This window comes from Oncorhynchus mykiss, chromosome 5 (assembly GCF_013265735.2).
Source record: "Oncorhynchus mykiss isolate Arlee chromosome 5, USDA_OmykA_1.1, whole genome shotgun sequence".
NCBI classification, from domain to species: domain Eukaryota; kingdom Metazoa; phylum Chordata; class Actinopteri; order Salmoniformes; family Salmonidae; genus Oncorhynchus; species Oncorhynchus mykiss.
The window spans coordinates 26,436,549-26,458,519 of NC_048569.1; the positions used below are offsets into that span (position 1 = coordinate 26,436,549).

The 21,971-nt window shown below is 44.7% G+C and overlaps 1 protein-coding gene across 2 annotated transcripts in view; it reads left to right on the forward strand.

The window, feature by feature from the left end:
- Positions 1-968: 968 nt before the first annotated feature.
- LOC110522865 (NMDA receptor synaptonuclear signaling and neuronal migration factor) overlaps positions 969-21,971 on the forward strand; it is a 64,768-nt gene continuing 43,765 nt past the window's right edge. Inside the window, exon 1 of one of the 2 annotated variants that reach the window (XM_036977146.1) lies at positions 969-1,370. In XM_036977146.1, the coding sequence (XP_036833041.1) occupies positions 1,300-1,370 (71 nt within the window). In that variant the 5' untranslated portion in view covers positions 969-1,299. The remainder of the gene's footprint in view (positions 1,371-21,971) is intronic. The other variant, XM_036977147.1, reaches the window with a different exon arrangement.

A 21,971-nucleotide genomic window follows, 5' to 3' on the forward strand; every position in this document is an offset into this window, starting at 1 on the left:
ACATCTTTCTTTTCTTTCCTCCATTTGTTCTGTCTTTTCCACACACACACACACACACACACACACACACACACACACACACACACACACACACACACACACACAATCTATTTTCTGCCTGCACTAGTCAGAGCCACACCCCTTTTTGTCTTTCACCTTCATTCATCTCTCCTATTTCCTCCCTCATCTGCTGCTCCTCTCCTCTCTTTAGTGTGTGGAGCCACACTGTCCTCTCTTCATTCATCCCTCCGTTCCCGCCTTCATCTGCAGTCGGTCCACATGCTGCCGGCCAGGCTCCTCACAGCTGCCTCACATTATTTACTGCCTAACTGCCTTCAGAGCACACTGATCTGGGGTGCCTTGATCGATTGATTGATTTATTTCTATCCCTTTTTTCTCAGTGTGAGTGTGTGTGAATGCATGTGTGCGCGTGTGTGTAGAGATTCAATCAACTCCCAAGGACGTCCAGTGTCTTCATGTGTTTCGCAGGCAGGTTGATTTGTGGATTGATTGATTCGTTTTAGAAGGCTGATGGCCCGTTACTTGCTGCTTTGTCTGGTGGCTATGTTTGCTGTGTCTGCCAGTGGAGTGTGTGTTTAGACAACCACAATTCCCCAGTGTATCCTTCCCTGTGGGTTAACAATTTGTATGTCATGTCAATCTCTCACTTTGTGCTAGCTAGAAAGCCACTCAACTAAGCACAAAAACATATACTTACAGGATGTGTGCAGACCTTATATCTTGACTTTAGACACCTTAGAATTTCACTAAAATGTACCAAGTAAAATGCAGTCTTATGCTTATTCCTAAGGAATTCACTGTGTGTTGTGGGGGGATGACAACTCCTTATATGGCTCTGCTCAGTTTCCTGTCTACTGCTGCCACCCCTGCCCCTTCTTGGATACACACACACACACACACACACACACACACACACCTGATGATGACAAGCAGGAGTCCAACCCCCTCCCATCCCATTTTCTCTGTTTTGAGTAATGAAGAGAGAGAGAAAGAGGGTGAGGGAGAAAGAGAGAGAGAGCACTGTTGGTGCTTGTCTGTGTATTCTGGGTTACCTCACACATGCACTCTTTAGACACAGTGGGGAGAAGAGGCGCTGAATCTATTGTTTTCTTTCTGAGAGAGCGCTCTGCTGACCCGAAAACACTAAGATTCCTGCCGTAGTGGAATGCCTGTCTTTCCTGGATTTCCTTTAACGTTATAGTGTTTTCTCACCGAATTTCTCCATCCTTGGTTTTTCTGGAATGAGCTGTTTCCTGCCTGCGTCGTTTCCATGCCAGCATGGGAACTGTCGTGTCTAAAAGGAAGAATTTAAGAAACGATGCGATATCTTCCGTGGCAGCAAAAGTTAGGTGAGTGTCCTGCCCTCTTTCCCGATCGACCACCCACCAACGGACTAGCCTATCAGTATTGTCGTCCTACTGTAGCATAGACCTGCTATGCTACCAAGTTACTGAACATAGTGTGACATAATAGTGACATTTTGGATAACCAACGAATTTGTGTAATTGCGCGTTTATAAACGCCTCAATCTATTCATGGTGGGTCCTCCAGAATTCTTCCACGTAATATCGTCCGTGCAGGACAGGTAGGCTACAGTTTATAACCACCGTGGAGCAACATCAACCCGTCGCTGCGTCTGCAGCTTGCTCGATATGACTTGGTTGCACAAATAGCGTGGAAGAATCACACAATTTACCGCTTTTGATGCCCAAAGTTGTCTTTGTTCTTATCATTGACGCAAGCAAGTCTGCAAGTGTGCATCATGACGGCGAACATTTCACTGATCCTGGAGAGCAGTATGGTGCAGTACAATTTAAATGCTCTGTCTGGATCTTGTTTACAGACAAAAGTTACATTACCACTATAGCATAACCTAATTCAAGGCTGCCAAATTCAAACATGATATGCAAAAGATGGCAACATCGCCTAACCTATTTATGTTACTGTAGCCTATGTGTCCCACTGCACTGGTGACATGTTTCTACAAATATAGGCTCCAACTGGATGGATTAGATATGAAGGACACTTACCATTTACCGATATCTTTATAGAGAAACAATATTTTAACATATCACACAAATTGCAAAATGCTATGATACGAATTCATAACATATCTCACGAAATGGTTGACGTAGTACACAATTGGATGACGTAGAACAGAAAAAATGGGGACCTGTTTAGGCTCGTGAGCACCACTTTCAAAAGTACTGGCTGAAATTATAGAAAAGTTAGAGAGTGCTACCGTTCTTGGATGCACTGGTGTTGCATCCTGCGGGCAAATGATTGCGCTATAAATTTATCAGCCGCAATTGACTCGGGAAACTTCGGTGATCAGCCATCACAGTTAGTTATTGCACCGGTCGGACCAGGGCAACAGAATGCCTATAGACACCACCGTTAAGTTATTCAGCAAAGGAAGCAAATTCCTCAATTTGGCAGGTCTCCAAGGCTATAAACCGTGTGGTCATTAATCTGGGAGATTTCTGACACCCCCTCACCCAGGCTATAATGTCAAACAGCACCGCAATAACATTTGTTCTTAAATTGGCTATGCGCAGGTCTCCTGTGTTCAGTGTCTGGGTCGATCGAGCTGAAGAACCCACAGTTTTCTCAATGCATGTCATCTGCTTATGGATTCCCAATAGATGGATAGGTCTGGACTCGATTTGGCCAATAGTGTAATCCATGTGATGACTCCCTTGTACCGTCATGGCTGCTGCTGCGCCTTGGTGAGATGAAATGAACCTTAGAGCAGGTGGACAATATTTAGGTGAGAAGTTCACAGAGATCAATATGCAGTATCTGATTGGTCATACATGAGTTTTCACACAGTAGTCTTCTCTTAACGGAGGTCGCTGAATGACCTTGCAGATGCTGGGTTTACTCCACAGACAGATGTGGGATGGCATTGGCATGGTTACATAATTTTGTGTGTATGTGTGCGTGCGTACGTGTGTGTATGGATATGTGTGTTTGTTTGTGTGAGCCCTCTCTTTATTCAATGCCACGTGTGTGTGCGCACAACTCTGTGCTGCAGTATTCTCGGTGCACACACACAAAGGGCTGTGACGAGAGGGGACCTAGAGCACGTAACAATATCACATGGCACACACACACACCAATCTCCTGTCTGACACATTGACATGATCTCTCATGTCATACACTTGACTGGAGTAGGAATGTTATGTTAGAATAAACAGTCATACACACCAGAGACAACTGGTCCCTCTCCAGGCTGAGTACACTCATCAGTACACTCATCAGTACACTCATCAGCACACTCATCAGCACACTCGTCAGTACACTCGTCAGCACACTCGTCAGCACACTCGTCAGTACACTCGTCAGCACACTCGTCAGTACACTCGTCAGTACACTCGTCAGTACAATCATCAGTACAATCGTCAGTACACTCGTCAGTACACTCGTCAGTACACTCGTCAGTACACTCGTCAGTACAATCATCAGTACAATCATCAGTACACTCATCAGTAAGCTCCATCCTTCACCTTCATTACTGTGATCACACATCTAACACATAGAATATTCATCCCTCATTCACCTGTATACTGTATGAACTCATCAATCCATAGTCACGGAAATTACTAACTTAATCTCTCGCACATACACACATACAGTACCAGTCGAAAGTTTGGACACACTTACTTATTCAAGGGTTTTTCTTTATTTTTACTGTTTTCTACATTGTAGAATAATACTGAAGACATTAAAGCTACGAAATAACACATATGGAATCATGTACTAACCAAAAAAGTGTTAAACAAATCAAAATATATTTTATATTTGAGATCCTTCAAAGTAGCCACCCTTTGCCTTGATGACAGCTTTGAACAGTCTTGGCATTCTCAAATCAAATTCAATTGTATTGGTCACATACACATGGTTAGCAGATGTTAATGCGAGTGTAGCGAAATGCCTGTGTTTCTAGTTCCCAGCCATGCAGTAATATCTAACAAGTAATCTAACAATTTCACAACAACTACCTAATACACACAAGTGTAAAGGAATTAATAAGAATATGTACATATAAATATATAGATGAGCGATGGCCGAAAGGCATAGGCAAGATGCAGTAGATGGTATAGAGTACAGTATGTACATATGAGATGAGTAATGTAGGGTATGTAAACATTATATAAAGTGGCATTGTTTAAAGTGACGGGTGATACATTTATTACATCCAATTTTTAATTATTAAGTGGCTAGAGATTTGAGTCAGTATGTTGGCAGCAGCCAATCAATGTTAGTGATGGCTGTTTAACAGTCTGGTGGCCTTGAGATAGGCATTCTCTCAACCAGCTTCAAGAGGTAGTCACTTGGAATGCATTTCAATTAACAGATGTGCCTTGTTGAAAGTTAATTTGTGGAATTTCTTTCCTTCTTAATGCGTTTGAGCCAGTCAGATGTATTTGTATTTATTATGGATCCCCCAGCAGCTACTCTTCCTGGGGTCCAGCAAAATTAAGGCAGTTTATACCATTTAAAAAAATTACAATTCATTCACAGATTTCACAAAACACTGTGTGCCTTCAGGCCCCTACTCCACCACTACCACATATCTACAGTACTAAGTCCATGTGTATTTATAGTGCGTATGTTATTGTGTGTGTGTGTGTGTGTGTGTGTGTGTGTGTGTGTGTGTGTGTGCGCCAATTTTTGTGTTGCTTCAGAGTCCCGGCTGTTCCATAAGGTGTTTTTTAAATCTGTTTTTAAATGTAATTGTACTGCTTGCGTCCGTTACTTGATGTGGAATAGAGTTCCATATAGTCATGGCTCTATGTAGCACTGTGTGCCTCCCATAGTCTGTTCTGGACTTGGGGACTGTGAAGAGACAGTTGTGTTGTGACAAGGTAGGGGTTGTATACAGGAGATAGCCCTATTTGGTAAAAGACAATGTCCATATTATGGCAAGAACAGCTCAAACAAGCAAAGAGAAATGACAGTCCATCATTACTGTAAGACATGAAGGTCAGTCAATCCAGAAATGTCAAGAACTTTGAATGTTTCTTCAAGTGCCATCACAAAAATCATCAAGCGCTATGATGAAACTGGTTCTCATGAGGACCGCCACAGGAAAGGAAGACCCAGAGTCACCAGTATGTCTCTCTCATACACAAAACCATACTTTCATGTCTGTGTTATACAGTAGGAGCTGGCCTATATTCTTGGTATTCACAGCCAGGCCTTTGCTGCGTGACATTGTGACTAGAGAAAGCTATTAAAAGGGTGTCAGGGTCTGTGGGCTCAACACACAGGAGCTCCAAAGGTGGTCTTGCTTTTCACACACACACATATACGCACACACACACACATTCATGCACACAAACAGACATACGCGCATGCACGCACATGCATACACACACACCAAACAAGCATTATTTCCTCCACACACACACACACCTGCTGGTATACAGAGTCCTACCCTCCTATTCGATGTACCCCGTCCTACTTTCCTCTCCACTGTCTGAAGGGCAGGCAGGACTCTGCAGCTCTGCAAGCTCCTCCTCATATCAAAGCTTTCTTTCTGCAGTGCCTCTTCTCCTGCTCTATCCCACTGAGCTTTGCCCTTTGCCTTCTCTCTTCTCTCCCTCTGTGTTCCAGAAAGAACCCTCTGTCCCTGCTGGATCACAACACACACTGTACCATGTTCCCTCTTCATCTTAGCTACCTACTTCAATGCACTTCATTTGACCTTCCCCTTGCATCCCATCTATTGATTCAGTGCAATGCTTTGTCTTTCCTTTCGTCTTCCTTTAGCCCACTTCAACCACGCTCAACTCTGAGGCTGTGAGCCTGAAGCAGTGAAACAGACAGTCTCAGGTGAAAGTGTGTGTCCTGTGTTAGTGGGACATATGGCTGAGCTCCGTGGCTCCTCTGTGCTCCTGGAGGCTGGTGTCTGTGTGATGGATGCCAGCTGTGCTCATCCACAGTGGCGAGGCCTCTGTCCGACTCTTCCGTTCCCAGTGTTAGCATCAGGAAACACAGTGTCCCTCTGTGGAGGGAGGGGCTCACTGAATAGCTCCGCCAGGTGACATAGCAAATGACTGGAGGTCACACACACCTCAGCCGGCGGGTGTGCAGACAGCCGGTGTGTGTCCGGTCTCTGAGTCATCAGTCATTACTGTTTACCGGTACTTTTAAACACTCTTGTTAGAATATACTGTCTGGTGAAGAGTGATGCTTCACCTTTTTACAGCACACAGTGCTTATCGTATAGAGGTGGGTCGGGTCGGACAGTTAATCCCATCCCACAGCCACTCTAAATGTTGATTGGACAGTGCAGGCAGCGTGTTTTATTGACGCAGAGAAGATGCAGAAACACACATGCCTTTTGCCAAGGTGTGTATACCTGATAGCATTACACATCACACAAACTGCTGAAAACGTTCAAACTGCTGAGGCTAGAGCAATAGCTAGCTCACCCTGGCCTGCAGCCTTTTGGATAATGTTTGAAAATCTGTCATCGGGGAACTCCCCAAATCCTTGATCTGTGTATCCTTAAGGAGTGTCATTCGACTGATCAGTTGAAGGGCATTGGACTACTAGAGCTCTGAAGGATGTGGGGCTCACACTTCTCACATTCAAACTAAATATTTTGGGTTTCTTTCAAAGAAATGGCAGGCAGGTTGAAAGGAGTGCCAGTAGAATGAGTCATTGTATTTCAATGGCCAGGGCATTGTCTGTGGTGATGCAGTTTAGCAGCAGACCACGGGCTCAAACTATGTGCTCCCTCACTTCTCACATAATAGTTTTCTCCCTCTCTTATTTATTCCTTTACTACCCTTTAATCTGTTGCTTTTTCTGAGCTGAACTATCCTAAACTAAGTATACTCAAGTGTAAAATGAGCCAGTGAGCATTTCCCTCCCTCTCATTCCCTCTCTTCCTCCCTCTTTATTAGAGGCTATTACAGTGCTTGCTGTAATTACGGTAATTGGTGAGATGATACCAATTTCGAAGTAACTCTGACACATGGCAATAAGGCCTGTGACACTGCTGTCATGTTGGGTGCTGCTTATGTGCGTGGTTGTGTGTGCGCGTGTGCTTATGTGTGTGTGTGTTTGATGAGCTGCATCGTGGGCAAGTGAGAATTCGCTGCATCACTCAGCGTTTAGGAGGCTGATGTGGCACCTACTCTCTGACGAGGTGACATTTTCATCAGTGCTCTGATCAAGTGCTGGGCCCCTATGCCCTATAAAACACCCCTACAAGAGCCTGCGATTAGAGAGCCAAACCACTCACAATTCTCACGTGGATTTGAACTCAGGGAGATGAGTTATGCTGCTGGTTAGAGAAAACCAATTAAATTAGTGAAACGGTGAGAAGATTTGATTAGCCAACATTTAGAGATCTTGCTGGCCAGCCTATTGTTTATCGATGAGAGGGGAAAGGCTGGGGAATTGGTCTACAGGTATTGGTCTGCAGGTAGACTACTGGAAATCCTGCTAGTCAACTGATGGTCGTCTTCAGGCATTAGTTGTTTGTCCTCTAAATGATATTGAAGTATGTTGTTTCACTGCATTAAGACACAAAGAGAAATGAAAGGGTAGAGATTGTGAATTGATAGAGGAAAAGGAACTTCTAATGCATTTAGTCTGTGTTTACACAAAAAAGAGCTGATCTGATTGATCAAAAGACCAATTAGTGGAAAAAAGATCAGAACTGGGCTCCCTGTGTAAACTCAGCAAACACTGGTATCTACAGTGTGATGAAGTGGTGTGTATAACTCTATATTGGCCCAATTAGTGCCTCATGATCAGAAGTAAAATGGTGCCCCCTATTGGCTATCTGCAACAGAGCAAGAGCCAACAGAACAGATCCTATTATTGACCTATACAGACTCAGAAAATACTATATACTGTGGATTTGTCTCGAACGTGTTTTCTTGCACAATGAGACTCTCCTGTGTAGTTTTGACATGAGTGTGTTGCATGTGCCTCAGCACATCTGAATGCAGTATCATGCTTTCTTTCATACTCTTAATCCCCTGGTAATACCTCTATACTTACAGAGTTCAAACTCTATACTATAGTAGCATTCTCACCATGACCTTAGTGTAGCTAGAGCCTCAGTGTCTTGGGCTACAGGCATAGCCACTTTTCACCTCCATTTTCTCTATCTCTGCTGTCCCTCTGGTTTTCTTTCCACATCCTGCTCTCCCTCCTCTTCTTTCCCTCTCTTGCATCTTTAATATGCCCCTTTCTTCTCTTCCTCTCAGTTGTAATCTTCCCCCTACCCCAAATCCACCTCTCTCTCTCTCTCTCCCCCTTCATCATAACTATATACAGATAAGTATTTCCCAGATGTGCTATATCCAGAGAGAGAGCTGTGAATGATCTGATTCGACATACCAATTAGGATCTGGCAAAAAAATACTTGAATAAGTTATATTGCCCTTTATGGTTGTGAAGTCTGGGGACCGTCTCACCAACCAAGAATTCACAAACAGAGTACACAGAGGCAGAATACCTGACCACTGTGACTGACCCAAAATTAAGGCTTGCTTGCTATTGAGAAAGGCTGCAGAAGGCAGACCTGGCTCTCAAGAGAAGACATTCTGCCCACAAAGTTAGGTGGAAACTGAGCTGCGCTTCCTAACCTCCTGCCAAATGTATGACCATATTAGAGACATGTATTTCCCTCAGATTACACATATCCACAAAACAAATCCAATTTTGATAAAGTCCCATATCTATTATGTGAAATACCACAGTGTGCAATCACAGCAGCAATATTTGTGACCTGTTGCCACAAGAAAAGGGCAACCAGTGAAGAACAAACACCATTGTAAATACAACCTTTATTTATGTTTATTTATTTTCCCTTTTCTACTTTAACTATTTGCACATCATTACAACACATAGCCATAATATGACATGTTTTAGAACATCTGGTAGTGTAATGTTTACAGTAAATATGTTATTGTTTATTTCACTTTTGTTTATTATATATTTCACTTGCTTTGACAATGTAAACATCTGTTTCCCATGCCAATAAAGCCCCTTAAATTGAAATTGAATTGAGAGAGAGAGCGACAGCGAGAGCGAGCGATTATTTTTGCTGACTCCAGAGTCATGATTCGTTTTTCTGAGTGACCCAGTGACGAGATGCTACCAGACGAGCTAAATGCCTTTTATGCTCGCTTCTAGGCAAGCAACACTGAAGCATGCACGAGAGCACCAGCTGTTCTGGATGACTGTGTGATAACGCTGTCGGTAGCCGATGTGAACAAAACCTTTAAACAAGTCAACATTAATAAAGCCGCTGGGCCAGATGGATTACCAGGACGTGTACTCAAAGCATGCACAGACCAACTGTCAAGTGTCTTCACTGACATTTTCAAACTCTCCCTGACTGAGTCTGTAATACATACATGTTTCAAGCAGACCACCATAGTCCCTGTGCCCAAGGAAGCGAAGGTTACCTGCCTAAATGATTACCGCCCCATGGCACTCACGTCGGTAGTCATGAAGTGCTTTGAAAAGCTGGCCATGGCTCACATCAGCAGCATCCTCCCGGATACACTAGACCCACTCCAATTCACATACCGCCCCAACAGATCCACAGATGACGCAATCTCCACCGCACTCCACACTGCCCTTTCTCACCTGGACAAAAGGAACACCTACAAGTGTAGGTGCAAGTTCTCCCACTTAAAAAGATGAGAGGTCTGTAATTTTCATCATAGGTACACCTCAACTATGACAGACAAAATGAGGGAAAAAAATCCAGAAAATCACATTGTAGGATTTTTAATGAATTTATTTGTAAATTATGGTGGAAAATAAGTATTTGGTCACCTACAAACAAGCAAGATTTCTGGCTCTCACAGACCTGTCACTTCTTCTTTAAGAGGCTCCTCTGTCCTCCACTCGTTACCTGTATTAATGGCACCTGTTTGAACTTGTTATCAGTATAAAAGACACCTGTCCACAACCTCAAACAGTCACACTCCAAACTCCACTATGGCCAAGACCAAAGAGCTGTCAAAGGACACCAGAAACAAAATTGTAGACCTGCACCAGGCTGGGAAGACTGAATCTGCAATAGGTAAGCAGCTTGGTTTGAAGAAATCAACTGTGGGAGCAATTATTAGGAAATGGAAGACATACAAGACCACTGATAATCTCCCTCGATCTGGGGCTCCACGCAAGATCTCACCCCGTGGGGTCAAAATGATCACAAGAACGGTGAGCAAAAATCCCAGAACCACATGGGGGGGACCTAGTGAATGACCTGCAGAGAGCTGGGACCAAAGTAACAAAGCCTACCATCAGTAACACACTACTAGTACATGTCCAGGCCCGTCTGAAGTTTGCTAGAGAGCATTTGGATGATCCAGAAGAAGATTGGGAGAATGTCATATGGTCAGATGAAACCAAAATAGAACTCTTTGGTAAAAACTCAACTCGTCGTGTTTGGAGGACAAAGAATGCTGAGTTGCATCCAAAGAACACCATACCTACTGTGAAGCATGGGGGTGGAAACATCATGCTTTGGGGCTGTTTTTCTGCAAAGGGACCAGGACGACTGATCCGTGTAAAGAAAAGAATGAATGGGGCCATGTATCGTGAGATTTTGAGTGAAAACCTCCTTTCATCAGCAAGGGCATTGAAGATGAAACGTGGCTGGGGTTTTCAGCATGACAATGATCCCAAACACACCGCCCGGGCAACGAAGGAGTGGCTTCGTAAGAAGCATTTCAAGGTCCTGGAGTGGCCTAGCCAGTCTCCAGATCTCTACCCCATAGAAAATCTTTGGAGGGATTTGAAAGTCCGTGTTGCCCAGCAACAGCCCCAAAACATCACTGCTCTAGAGGAGATCTGCATGGAGGAATGGGCCAAAATACCAGCAACAGTGTGTGAAAACCTTGTGAAGACTTACAGAAAACGTTTGACCTCTGTCACTGCCAACAAAGGGTATATAACAAAGTATTGAGAAACTTTTGTTATTGACCAAATACTTACTTTCCACCATAATTTGCAAATAAATTCCTTAAAAATCCTACAATGTGATTTTATGGATTTTTAAAAATCATTTTGTCTGTCATAGTTGAAGTGTACCTATGATGAAAATTACTGGCCTCTCTCATCTTTTTAAGTGGGAGAACTTGCACAATTGGTGGCTGACTAAATACTTGTTTGCCCCACTGTATGTGAGAATGCTGTTCATTGACTACAGCTCAGCGTTCAACACTATAGTGCCCACGAAGCTCATCACTAAGCTAAGAACTCTGGGTCTAAACACCTCCCTCTGCAACTGGATCCTGGACTTCCTGACGGGCCGCCCCCAGGTGGTAAGAGTAGGCAGCAAGACATCTGCCACACTGATTCTTAACACTGGGACCCCTCAGGGGTGTGGAATTAGTCCCCTCCTGTATTCCCTGTTCACCCACGACTGCGTGGACAAACACGACTCCAACACCATCATTAAGTTTGCTGACGACACAACAGTGGTAGGCCTGATCACCGACAACGATGAGACGGCCTATAGGGAGGAGGTCAGAGAACTGGTAGTGTGGTGCCAGGACAACAACCTCTCCCTCAATGTGAGCAAGACAAAGGAGCTGATCGTGGACAACAGGAAAAGGCGGGACGAACAGGCCCCCATTAACATCGACAGGGCTGTAGTGGAGCTGGTCGAGAGTTTCAAGTTCCTTGGTGTCCACATCACCAACAAACTATCATGGTCCAAACACACCAAGACAGTCTTGAAGAGGGCACGACAAAACCTTTTCCCCCTCAGGTGACTGAAAAGATTTGGCATGGGTCTCCAGATCCTCAAAAGGTTCTACAGTTGCACCAACGAGAGCATCCTGACCAGTTGCATCACCGCCTGGTATGGCAACTGCTCGGCAGAGGCGCTACAGAAAGTAGTGCGAATGGCCCAGTACATCACTGGGGCCAAGCTTCCTGCCATCCAGGACCTATACAATAGGTGGTGTCAGAGGAAAGCCCATACAATTGTCAGAGACCCAAGTTATAGACTGTTTTCTCTGCTACCACACGACAAGCGGTACCGGACCACCAGGCTCCTCAACAGCTTCTACCCCCCAAGCCAACAATTCATAAAATCGCCACAGGACAATTTACATTGACCCCCCCCCCCCCCTCCCTTTTGTACACTGCTGCTACTCGCTGTTTATTATTAATGCATAGTCACTTGGCCCCCACCTACATGTACAGGTTACCTCAACTAGCCTGTACCCCTGTACACTGACTCGGTACCGGTGCCCCCTGTATATAGCCTCGTTATTGTTATTCCTATCGTGTTACTTTTTATTATTACTTTTTTATTTTAGTCTACTTGGTGAATATTTTCTTAACTCTTCTTGAACTGCACTGTTGGTTAAGGGCTTGTAAGTAAGCATTTCACGGTAAAGTTGTTGTATTCGGCTCATGTGACAACTAAAGTTTGGTTTGATTTGAAATCATTAAGTAGCTGCAGTTCGCAAATGACATTGCGCTTATCATCCTCACATGCTGACTAAACCGGCTCTGTACGTGCGTCTGCGTGCGCCATAGTGCGCATCTTGATTTTGTCTATCCCCACCAGATGCGTTCATGAAACACAGGTTAAGTAGAGAAAGAGATGGATGGAGAGAGAGAGAGATGGCGAAAGAGATGGAGAGAAAGAGAGAGAGAGAGATGGCAAAAGAGATAGAGAGAGATGGTGAGAGAGAGAGCGAGAGAGCGAGAGAGAGAGAGAGAGAGAGAGAGAGAGCGAGAGAGCGAGAGAGAGAGAGAGATGGAGAGAGAGAGAGCGAGAGAGAGAGAGAGAGCGAGAGAGCGAGAGAGAGAGAGAGAGCGAGAGAGAGAGAGAGAGAGAGAGAGATGGTGAGAGAGAGAGCGAGAGAGAGAGCGAGAGCGAGAGAGAGAGAGAGCGAGAGCGAGAGAGAGATGGCGAGAGAGAGAGAGAGAGAGCGAGAGAGAGAGAGAGAGAGAGAGCGAGAGAGAGAGAGAGAGAGAGCGAGAGAGAGAGAGAGATGGCGAGAGAGAGAGAGAGAGAGAGAAAGAGCGAGAGAGAGAGAGAGATGGCGAGAGAGAGAGAGAGAGAGAGAGAGAGGTGAGAGAGATGGCGAGAGAGATAGAGAGAGAGATAGAGAGAGAGAGATAGAGAGAGAGAGATAGAGAGAGAGAGAGATGGCGAGAGAGAGAGAGCGAGAGAGAGAGAGAGCGAGAGATGGCGAGAGAGAGCGAGAGAGATAGAGAGCGAGAGAGAGAGAGAGAGCGAGAGAGAGAGAGAGATGGCGATGGGGAGGCAGTTTGCTCTCTCTGTCTCCTCTGTTTTTTTCTCATGTTTTATGGATGATGTGTATCTCCCAGACCACTGTGTGCATCCTGTTGTTGATTTTAATCAAAGCTCCGAGCTGCTGAATAATAAAAAAGGGAAAAATGAAAAAGTATTCAGAAGCTTCAGAAGGGAAGGAGTAATTACCCATAACATCAGACTAGTTTTATTCACACAGCTCCCAGCAGGCCTGACTAATCACACCATGACGAAGTGCACTCGCTAACACACACGCGCATGTGAATGGGCACATACACACGCATCCACAAACATAGACACAGACACACAAACAGCATTCCAGGGAGGATGCTACTGTTTAGCCAGAGAGGAAGGAGGAAAGTGCAGTGACGGAATCACATTGACACATGCTTGCAGGGTTATTTTTACATTTGCACGGGAGCCGCTTGGCAGTGCACATGTCGAGCCACTCCTTTACTGGTGACACCCACAAACCCAGAGAACCAGACTGTGACTATTATGTGGAAGAGCTTAAAGCAGTATGACATCTACAGTACCACAGAGGGGCTCTGAAGTGGATCCTTTTGACTGAGGAAATACTAAGGGGCAGAGAAAGGGAGGAGAAGAGAGGAAGCCTTTCTCTCTGTCTCTCATACTTAAGGCTTCAAGGCAGTCCTAGGGAATGTCCTGTAGGAGATCTCCCGGTATTCCGGAATACCGGTTTCAGCATATAAAAACATATAATACCAGCGGAAAAATCTGACATGATTATAGCATTGTAATTGTAGAAATATAGGCTACACATGAATCTAATGTTTTCTTTATGTATTTGTTTAAATTGAATCAAGTCAAAGTTACCACGCTATTTTGTTGATGTAGCCTAGTTTTAATGTAGCCTAGGCTGTTGGCCGACTGGTCAAATATGAGGTCTAGTGAAAATTAAATTAGTTTTAGCCTACCTTAGTAAGATGTCAGGTGGATTTTCTCTCCCCTTGCACCTGGCTATAGTTGGAATTTGGGAAGGTTATGACAGTTTTTCCTTCATGATAAACCACCTATTCTGGTGATAGTCACAGGGAACATCAAATTCTCCACTAAACAAACAGACCTAGGCAGAGATTCAGCACCATGGATAGCGCAGTTGATCAATTGCCCCCGAATCTGACCAGTAGCCCATTGTGCGCCCGCTTTTGTTACCTTAATGTCATGAAACAATGACCACGTTTCCATGTAGACAGTATTCCGGATAGTAGCTCATATCCCGCCTAAGATCTTATTCGGGATAAGCTGTTTACATGCACCTTTGATATCCCGCTCATGAGTATCCCTGTATCCATGAATAAACAGAATATTTATAATTTAAGTAGGCTATATGGGTCAAATGGAATAGTAACTGAAATCTGGACACTGACTGTAGGCCTATATCCTCTCACATGTAGTGTAATATCATATTAACTCCTGCAGAATTATGCATTACTTGCAGTGCAATTATTCAACACATTTTAATTTTGTCTTGGGAACAGTGTGGATTGGAGAAATATGATTTCTGTAAGGGATTTCTTCCATTGACGGAGGAGAAGCGGACCAAAGCGCAGCGTGGTTGTTTTGATTCATGTTTTTAATAAATAACTTCACATGAACAAACTAACAAAAACAAGAAATGTGAAACCGCAAAACAGTCCTATCCTGTGACAACAAACACAGTGACAGGAACAATCACCCACAAACACACAGTGACACCCAGGCTACCTAAGTATGATTCTCAATCAGAGACAACTAATGACACCTGCCTCTGATTGAGAACCATACTAGGCCGAAACATAGAAATACCCAAATCATAGAAAAACAAACATAGACTGCCCACCCAACTCACGCCCTGACCATACTAACTACATACAAAACAAAGGAAATAGAGGTCAGAACGTGACAATTTCTTTCTTTCAGCATCTCTTGAGAAAATGTGAATGAGCTTGTAATTTGTTATCTTTGACACTGTTATGCAGACAGTATTTTACCTTAATAAAATATGCACCGATGTGGAACTGAAGTCTTATCAGAAACGTGTTGTCGTTTTCTCAGCTTTTCATTTGCTTAAAGCCTGTTAAACTGACGACGTGGACATTTTTCCACTGTTTTGGAGTTATTGCGTTTTCCCCCAGGTCCCTAAATGAAACAGACAACTTTACAGGTGTTAGCTAGATTACTAATGCATCCAGTCTATGAAATGTAAGACAGTATTCTGGTGAGCACTACTTTATTTAGTCTTCTGAATTCAGGCAGTGTTGCATGTTAGCGTAGCTTTGCATGTGAGATGGAGATCAAGATTGGACATTGTCTATCGTGACTGCGTCTAGAGGTTGTGTGTAGCTTGCACATATAGCAGGCCTGTAGCTGCATATGACTTCGGTAATTTATTTGACATGTACTGTATATTTATAGATTCTTTGGGGGGAGGGGGGACTCAGTCGTGGTCTCAACTTACTGATGAGCGTTGGAATAGTAGAATACACAAGGTGCAATTTCGAAACTTGGTTGTGCATCATCAGTTTTCCTATTGTTATATGTCACTCACTGACAGTCACAGATTAGTCCATGTGTAAGGGGTGCGTAACCGGTGGCAGGGAAGTCAGACGCAGGAGAGCAAAACTAGGTAATAGCCGGAGCAGTTTAATTGCAAAAACCAACGGCATAAAGAATAACAAGACATGGGTACAAAACCCGTCGCGCACCAGTCAACATGTGCACAAGCACTTACAATAAACAATTCCACACAAAGACATGGGGGGAACAGAGGGTTAAATACACAACACTTAATGAGGGAAATGAGAACCAGGTGTGTAGGAAAACAAGACTACTTAGTCTAGCCAGCTATCTACAGTGATCATCAGCTAACTACAGTGATCATCAGCTAACTACAGTGATCATCAGCGAACTACAGTGATCATCAGCTAACTACAGTGATCATCAGCTAACTACAGTGATCATCAGCTATCTACTGTAATCTGGTCGGACGTGCCCTGACCTCCAGGGTACCCCCATGGATTTTGTTAGCCACTCTCACTCAGAAATCATATTAACATGCCATAAGTCATGTAGCTTTAAACTGCCAACACTTCTCACCACCCCCCATGGCAATTACAATTGAAGGAAATTAGCTGTGAAACTGCAAAACAAAATTGTTCTGTAAACCAAAGTTATTTATTTACCTTTTGATAATAAAATACTTTTTTTGCTAATAGGTCCCTCTGTAAGTATTAAACTATAGTTTTAAATCCTGGTGCTCAGTTAATGTGTAGCAGCTAATAAGCGATGTGTTAGTACAGGGGTTGCCAAACTTTAGAATTTTTATTAATTTAGCAAATGTTCTTATCCAGAGCTACTTACAGTAAATGCATACATTTCATTATTTTTTCCCTCCATACTGGTTCCCTATGGGAATCGAATCTACAAACCTGGCGTTGCAAGCACCATGTGTAATGATCTTCTTCATCTGATGAGTATGAAAGATCGGACCAAAAGTGAAACAATGAAACTCGAAACAGTTCTCTATGGTGAAACACAGACACAGAAAACAACTACCCACCAACCACAGGTGGGAAAAGGCTACCTAAATATGGTTCTCAATCAGAGACAACGGCAGACAGCTGTCTGATTGAGAACCATACCCGGCCAAAAACAAAGAAATACAAAAACATAGAAAAAATAACATAGAATGCCCACCCTAGTCACACCCTGGCCTGGGCGTGACCTTAGAGCTTTTTATGTCTCTATTTCGGTTTGGTCAGGGTGTGATTTGGGTGGGCATTCTGTGTTTTTTCGGGACTGTTTCGGTTATTCCCTTTGTTATTTTGTTATAGTGTTCAGTTTTAATAAAACAAGCATGAACACTTACCACGCTGCGATTTGATCCGATGATTCCTCTTCTTCAGCCGACGAACACCGTTACAGAACTACCCACCACAAACGGACCAAGCAGCCTGGTAAAGAGGAGCAGAGGGTTCAGGACTCCTGGACTTGGGAGGAGATATTGGATGGACAGGGACCCTGGAGACAGGAGAGGTGCGAGTGTTAAGCACCAGATCTCCAGTGCTCCCCCACAGCCCGGTTCGACCTGTGCCTGGACTCTGGAGGGGCCGGGCTAAAGTGGGCATTCAGCCTGGAGGAGTGGTGCCAAGGCTGCGCACCAGAGCTCCAGTGCTCCCCCACAGCCTGGTTCATCCGGTGCCTCCTCCAAGCACCAGGCCTCCTGTAGGTCTCCCCAGCCTGGTGGGCCCTGTGGCAGCCCCACGCACCAGACTGTCTCCCGTCTCCTCCCTCCAGAGTCGCCCTCCAGTCCGGACTCTCCAACGACGCCCTCTAGTCCGGAGCCTCCAGAGGCGCCCTTCAGTCCGGAGCTTCCAGAGGCGCCCTTCAGTCCGGAGCTTCCAGAGGCGCCCTTCAGTCCGGAGCTTCCAGAGGCGCCCTTCAGTCCGGAGCTTCCAGAGGCGCCCTTCAGTCCGGAGCTTCCAGAGGCGCCCTTCAGTCCGGAGCTTCCAGAGGCGCCCTTCAGTCCGGAGCTTCCAGAGGCGCCCTTCAGATCGGAGCTTCCAGAGGCGCCCTTCAGTCCGGAGCTTCCAGAGGCGCCCTTCAGTCCGGATCTTCCAGCGACACCCTCCAGTACGGGGCTCTCTACGAGGGTGCCCAGTCCGCTACGAGGGTCCCCAGTCTGGGGTCGGCGGCGAGGGTCCCCGCTCTAGAGGTGCCACCTAAGTGGGCCAAGCCAGAGGTGGGGCGGGGTCTATGTCCCTCACCAGAGTCGCCACCGCGGAGAAATGCCCACCCAGACCCTCCCCTATAGGTTCAGTTTTTGCGTCCGGAGTCCGCATCTTTGGGGGGGGGGGGGGGGGGGGGGGGGGACTGTCACGCCCTGACCTTATAGCTTTTTATGTCTCTATTTTGGTTTGGCCAAGGTGTGATTTGGGTGGGAATTCTATGTTCCTTTCTCTATGTTTTTGTATTTCTTTGTTTTGGCCGGGTATGGTTCTCAATCAGGGACAGCTGTCTATTGGAACCATATTTAGGTAGATTTTTTCCACAGGGTTTTTGTGGGTAGTTATTTTCTGTTTAGTGTTTTGCACCTTTCAGGACTGTTTCGGTTATTCCCTTTGTTATTTTGTTATAGTGTTCAGTTTTAATAAAACAAGCATGAACACTTACCACGCTGCGATTTGATCCGATGATTCCTCTTCTTCAGATGATGAATACCGTTACACCATGCTTGTAACGCTCCGGGTGTCGTGGGTGTGGAGTCAGACGCAGGAAACAGAGTGCGATGCTGTGCTCTTTAATGCACAAAACGCAATACAGGGTGCTCACAACCAAAATGCACGACCAGGAACAAACACGTTCCTCTACTACAAAACAGAAGGTCACAATAATTAATCCTGCACAAAGAACCAGGCGGGCCGGCTGACTAATAAAGAACCAGGTGGGCCGGCTGACTAATAAAGAACCAGGCGGGCCGGCTGACTAATAAAGAACCAGGCGGGCCGGCTGACTAATAAAGAACCAGGCGGGCCGGCTGACTAATAAAGAACCAGGCGGGCCGGCTGACTAATAAAGAACCAGGCGGGCCGGCTGACTAATAAAGAACCAGGCGGGCCGGCTGACTAATAAAGAACCAGGCGGGCCGGCTGACTAATAAAGAACCAGGCGGGCCGGCTGACTAATAAAGAACCAGGCGGGCCGGCTGACTAATAAAGAACCAGGCGGGCCGGCTGACTAATAAAGAACCAGGCGGGCCGGCTGACTAATAAAGAACCAGGCGGGCCGGCTGACTAATAAAGAACCAGGCGGGCCGGCTGACTAATAAAGAACCAGGCGGGCCGGCTGACTAATAAAGCCTCACTAATTATACCCAACTCAAAACAGATGTACTCAATAAACACATAAGGAGGGGGAGGAAAGAATCAGTGGCAGCTAGTAGGCCGGCGACGACGACCGCCGAGCGCCACCCGAACGGGAAGGGGAGCCACCTTCGGTCGGAGTCGTGACAATGCTCTAGCAACTGAGCCACTCGGGGACCCCCTTCCAGCATTGGGGAACATCCGGTGCCATCCCTAGGCGCATGCGCAATGTCTATTTCTATGGGCACAAGCACTGTTCATGACACAAACTGTTCACACCTCTCTTGTTGGTGGAGAGAATTTTGCACATTTAAGGCTTATTATCTCGAATTATACATATAATGTTATGGGGTTGTCATGACTGTCCTGATCAGGTCAGGTTACAGGAGACCACAACCCTACTGTAACGGGATTCTTCCGTCGAAGGAGAGGAGGACCAAAATGCAGTGTGGTTGAAATTCATGTTTGTTTTTAATAAGAAAACTATACATGAATAAACTACAAAAACAACAAACGTGTAAACCCGAACCAGTCCCGTGTGGAACAAACACTGAGACAGGAACAATCACCCACAACACCCAACACCTAACAGGCTACCTAAATATGGTTCCCAATCAGAGACAACGACTAACACCTGCCTCTGATTGAGAACCATATCAGGCCAAACACAGAAACAGACAAACTAGACACAAAACATAGAATGCCCACTCAGATCACACCCTGACCAAACAAAACATAGAAACATACAAAGCAAACTATGATCAGGGTGTGACACCTACAGATTATCTCTCAACCCCAACAGAGGAGGAGAGATCTAGGGGTCTGAAGATGTGGGGGTTTTATGACCCCTCACGCCCATGGTAAATCTTAGGCCACAGACAAATTCCTTTGTCCTGTTACTATGGAGAACCAGCCTCAGAACATTAAACATGAAATAAAGGGACTTTGGAACAATGGTTTCCGTCAGCCACAATGGTGGTCATGACGATAGATGGAATATGAAAATGTATGTCATTTTTGTTTTGTTATTAAAGGTTAATAGATTACGTTATTACGAAAACATTGTAATGTGAATAGTTTTCCCAGTATATGTTTGATGTTTATACTGTACATTGTACGTTGTATGGAAAATATCCAAATCAAAGAGAATGTTTTGGGGAAGATGAAATGTGAAGTTAGTCGTCTAAAATTGGATCTGAGTAAAATCTAGACCTTGCCCTCATTAACTTGGTACGCCCAGAGAATTGCCCTAAAGGCGGTTACGCGCACTTCTGACCCAAGGGTATAAAACCTGTGAGTAAAGAATTTACAGAGAAGACTACGTGACCCAAGCTGCAGCCAAGGTCTAAAAAGTCAACAAACCCACGTTTGAAGACAAATAAATATTTTTCTACCCAAGCTACAGATGAGTAGCTGTGTCTAAGCGGGTGTATTCAATCCGGACCCCCTGTAGCATCCAATCCCAGAGAATCGTGGTATCTAAACGGTTTCATCCCTATGCTGTGAGCTCTGAGCTACAGAGCTGTCTGTCCTCAGAAGACCCCTTCCATAGCAAGGGTGAGGGAACAGACTCCTAAGCCAAAAGGACGCTGACATCGTGAGGATGACCAGAAAGGTGTGCCGGGGAAGTGCGTCATCGAGCAGCCTGAACGGTCCACGCAGAGAATCCTCGGAGGTCCTCCCCACGTAATTACATCATTATATTCTGACCCATAAGAGCGTCAGTTTGGGGCAAGGCTAGGGTTAGAATAGCATAGCTGACAAATTCACCCAAATGTATACTTTCTTTTTTCTCTCTCTCTTTGAAATCCCCATTTTGGGTAACACGCGCCACAGTGAGTTGGCTCGTTATACTAAGTTCTAATCAATAGCCTAGACTGTATTTTGTCTATGTGTATCTTTTATCATAATTTTTGCTTTCTCGTAAATAAATATTCAACTAAGATTAGCGTGGTACGAACTCATTGGTGAGACCCGGGTCCGTGCAGATTCACGGGCTATACGACGTTCAGAACGAGATGGTAGAGGCAACTGGTTAATTAGCAGCTGTTGTAAAATCGATATTCTGATATTCTTTGAGTTAATTTGGGAAATAGAAACTCAATAAAAACTAGTGTTCCCATGGTGCCCCAGGTTAATGAGTTCATATTTGCTTGATTCAGTTAATCACGCAATTAGAACCTTTTAATCATTCGATGAACAACAGTCGTCACATTAACTAATACAACGTCACGACAGGGTGCAAAGAAAATGTGGCAGTTTTAAAGCAAATTTCATTGTAATGTCGAATGTGTATTTATCTGATATATCATGGCAAACCCCTATCATGGCAACCCCATATATATATATACATTTAAACTCAGTTTTTCCCAATTCCTGACATTTAATCCTAGTAAAAATTCCCTTTCTTAGGTCAGTTAGGATCACCACTTTATTTTAAGAATGTGAAATGTCAGATTAATAGTAGAGATTAATTATTTATTTCAGATTTTATTTCTTTCACCACATTCCCAGTTGGTCAGAAGTTTACATACACTCAATTAGTACTTGGTAGCATTGCCTTTAAATTGTTTACCTTGGTTCAAACGTTCCGGGTAGCCTTCCACAAGCTTCTCACAATCAGTTGGGTGAATTTCGGCCCATTCCTCCTGACAGAGCTGTTGTAACTGAGTCAGGTTTGTAAGGCCTCCTTTCTCGCACATGCTTTTTCAGTTCTGCCCACAGACTTTGTTGTCCTTAAGCGATGTTGCCACAACTTTGGAAGTATACTTGGGGTCATTGTCCATTTGGAAGACCCA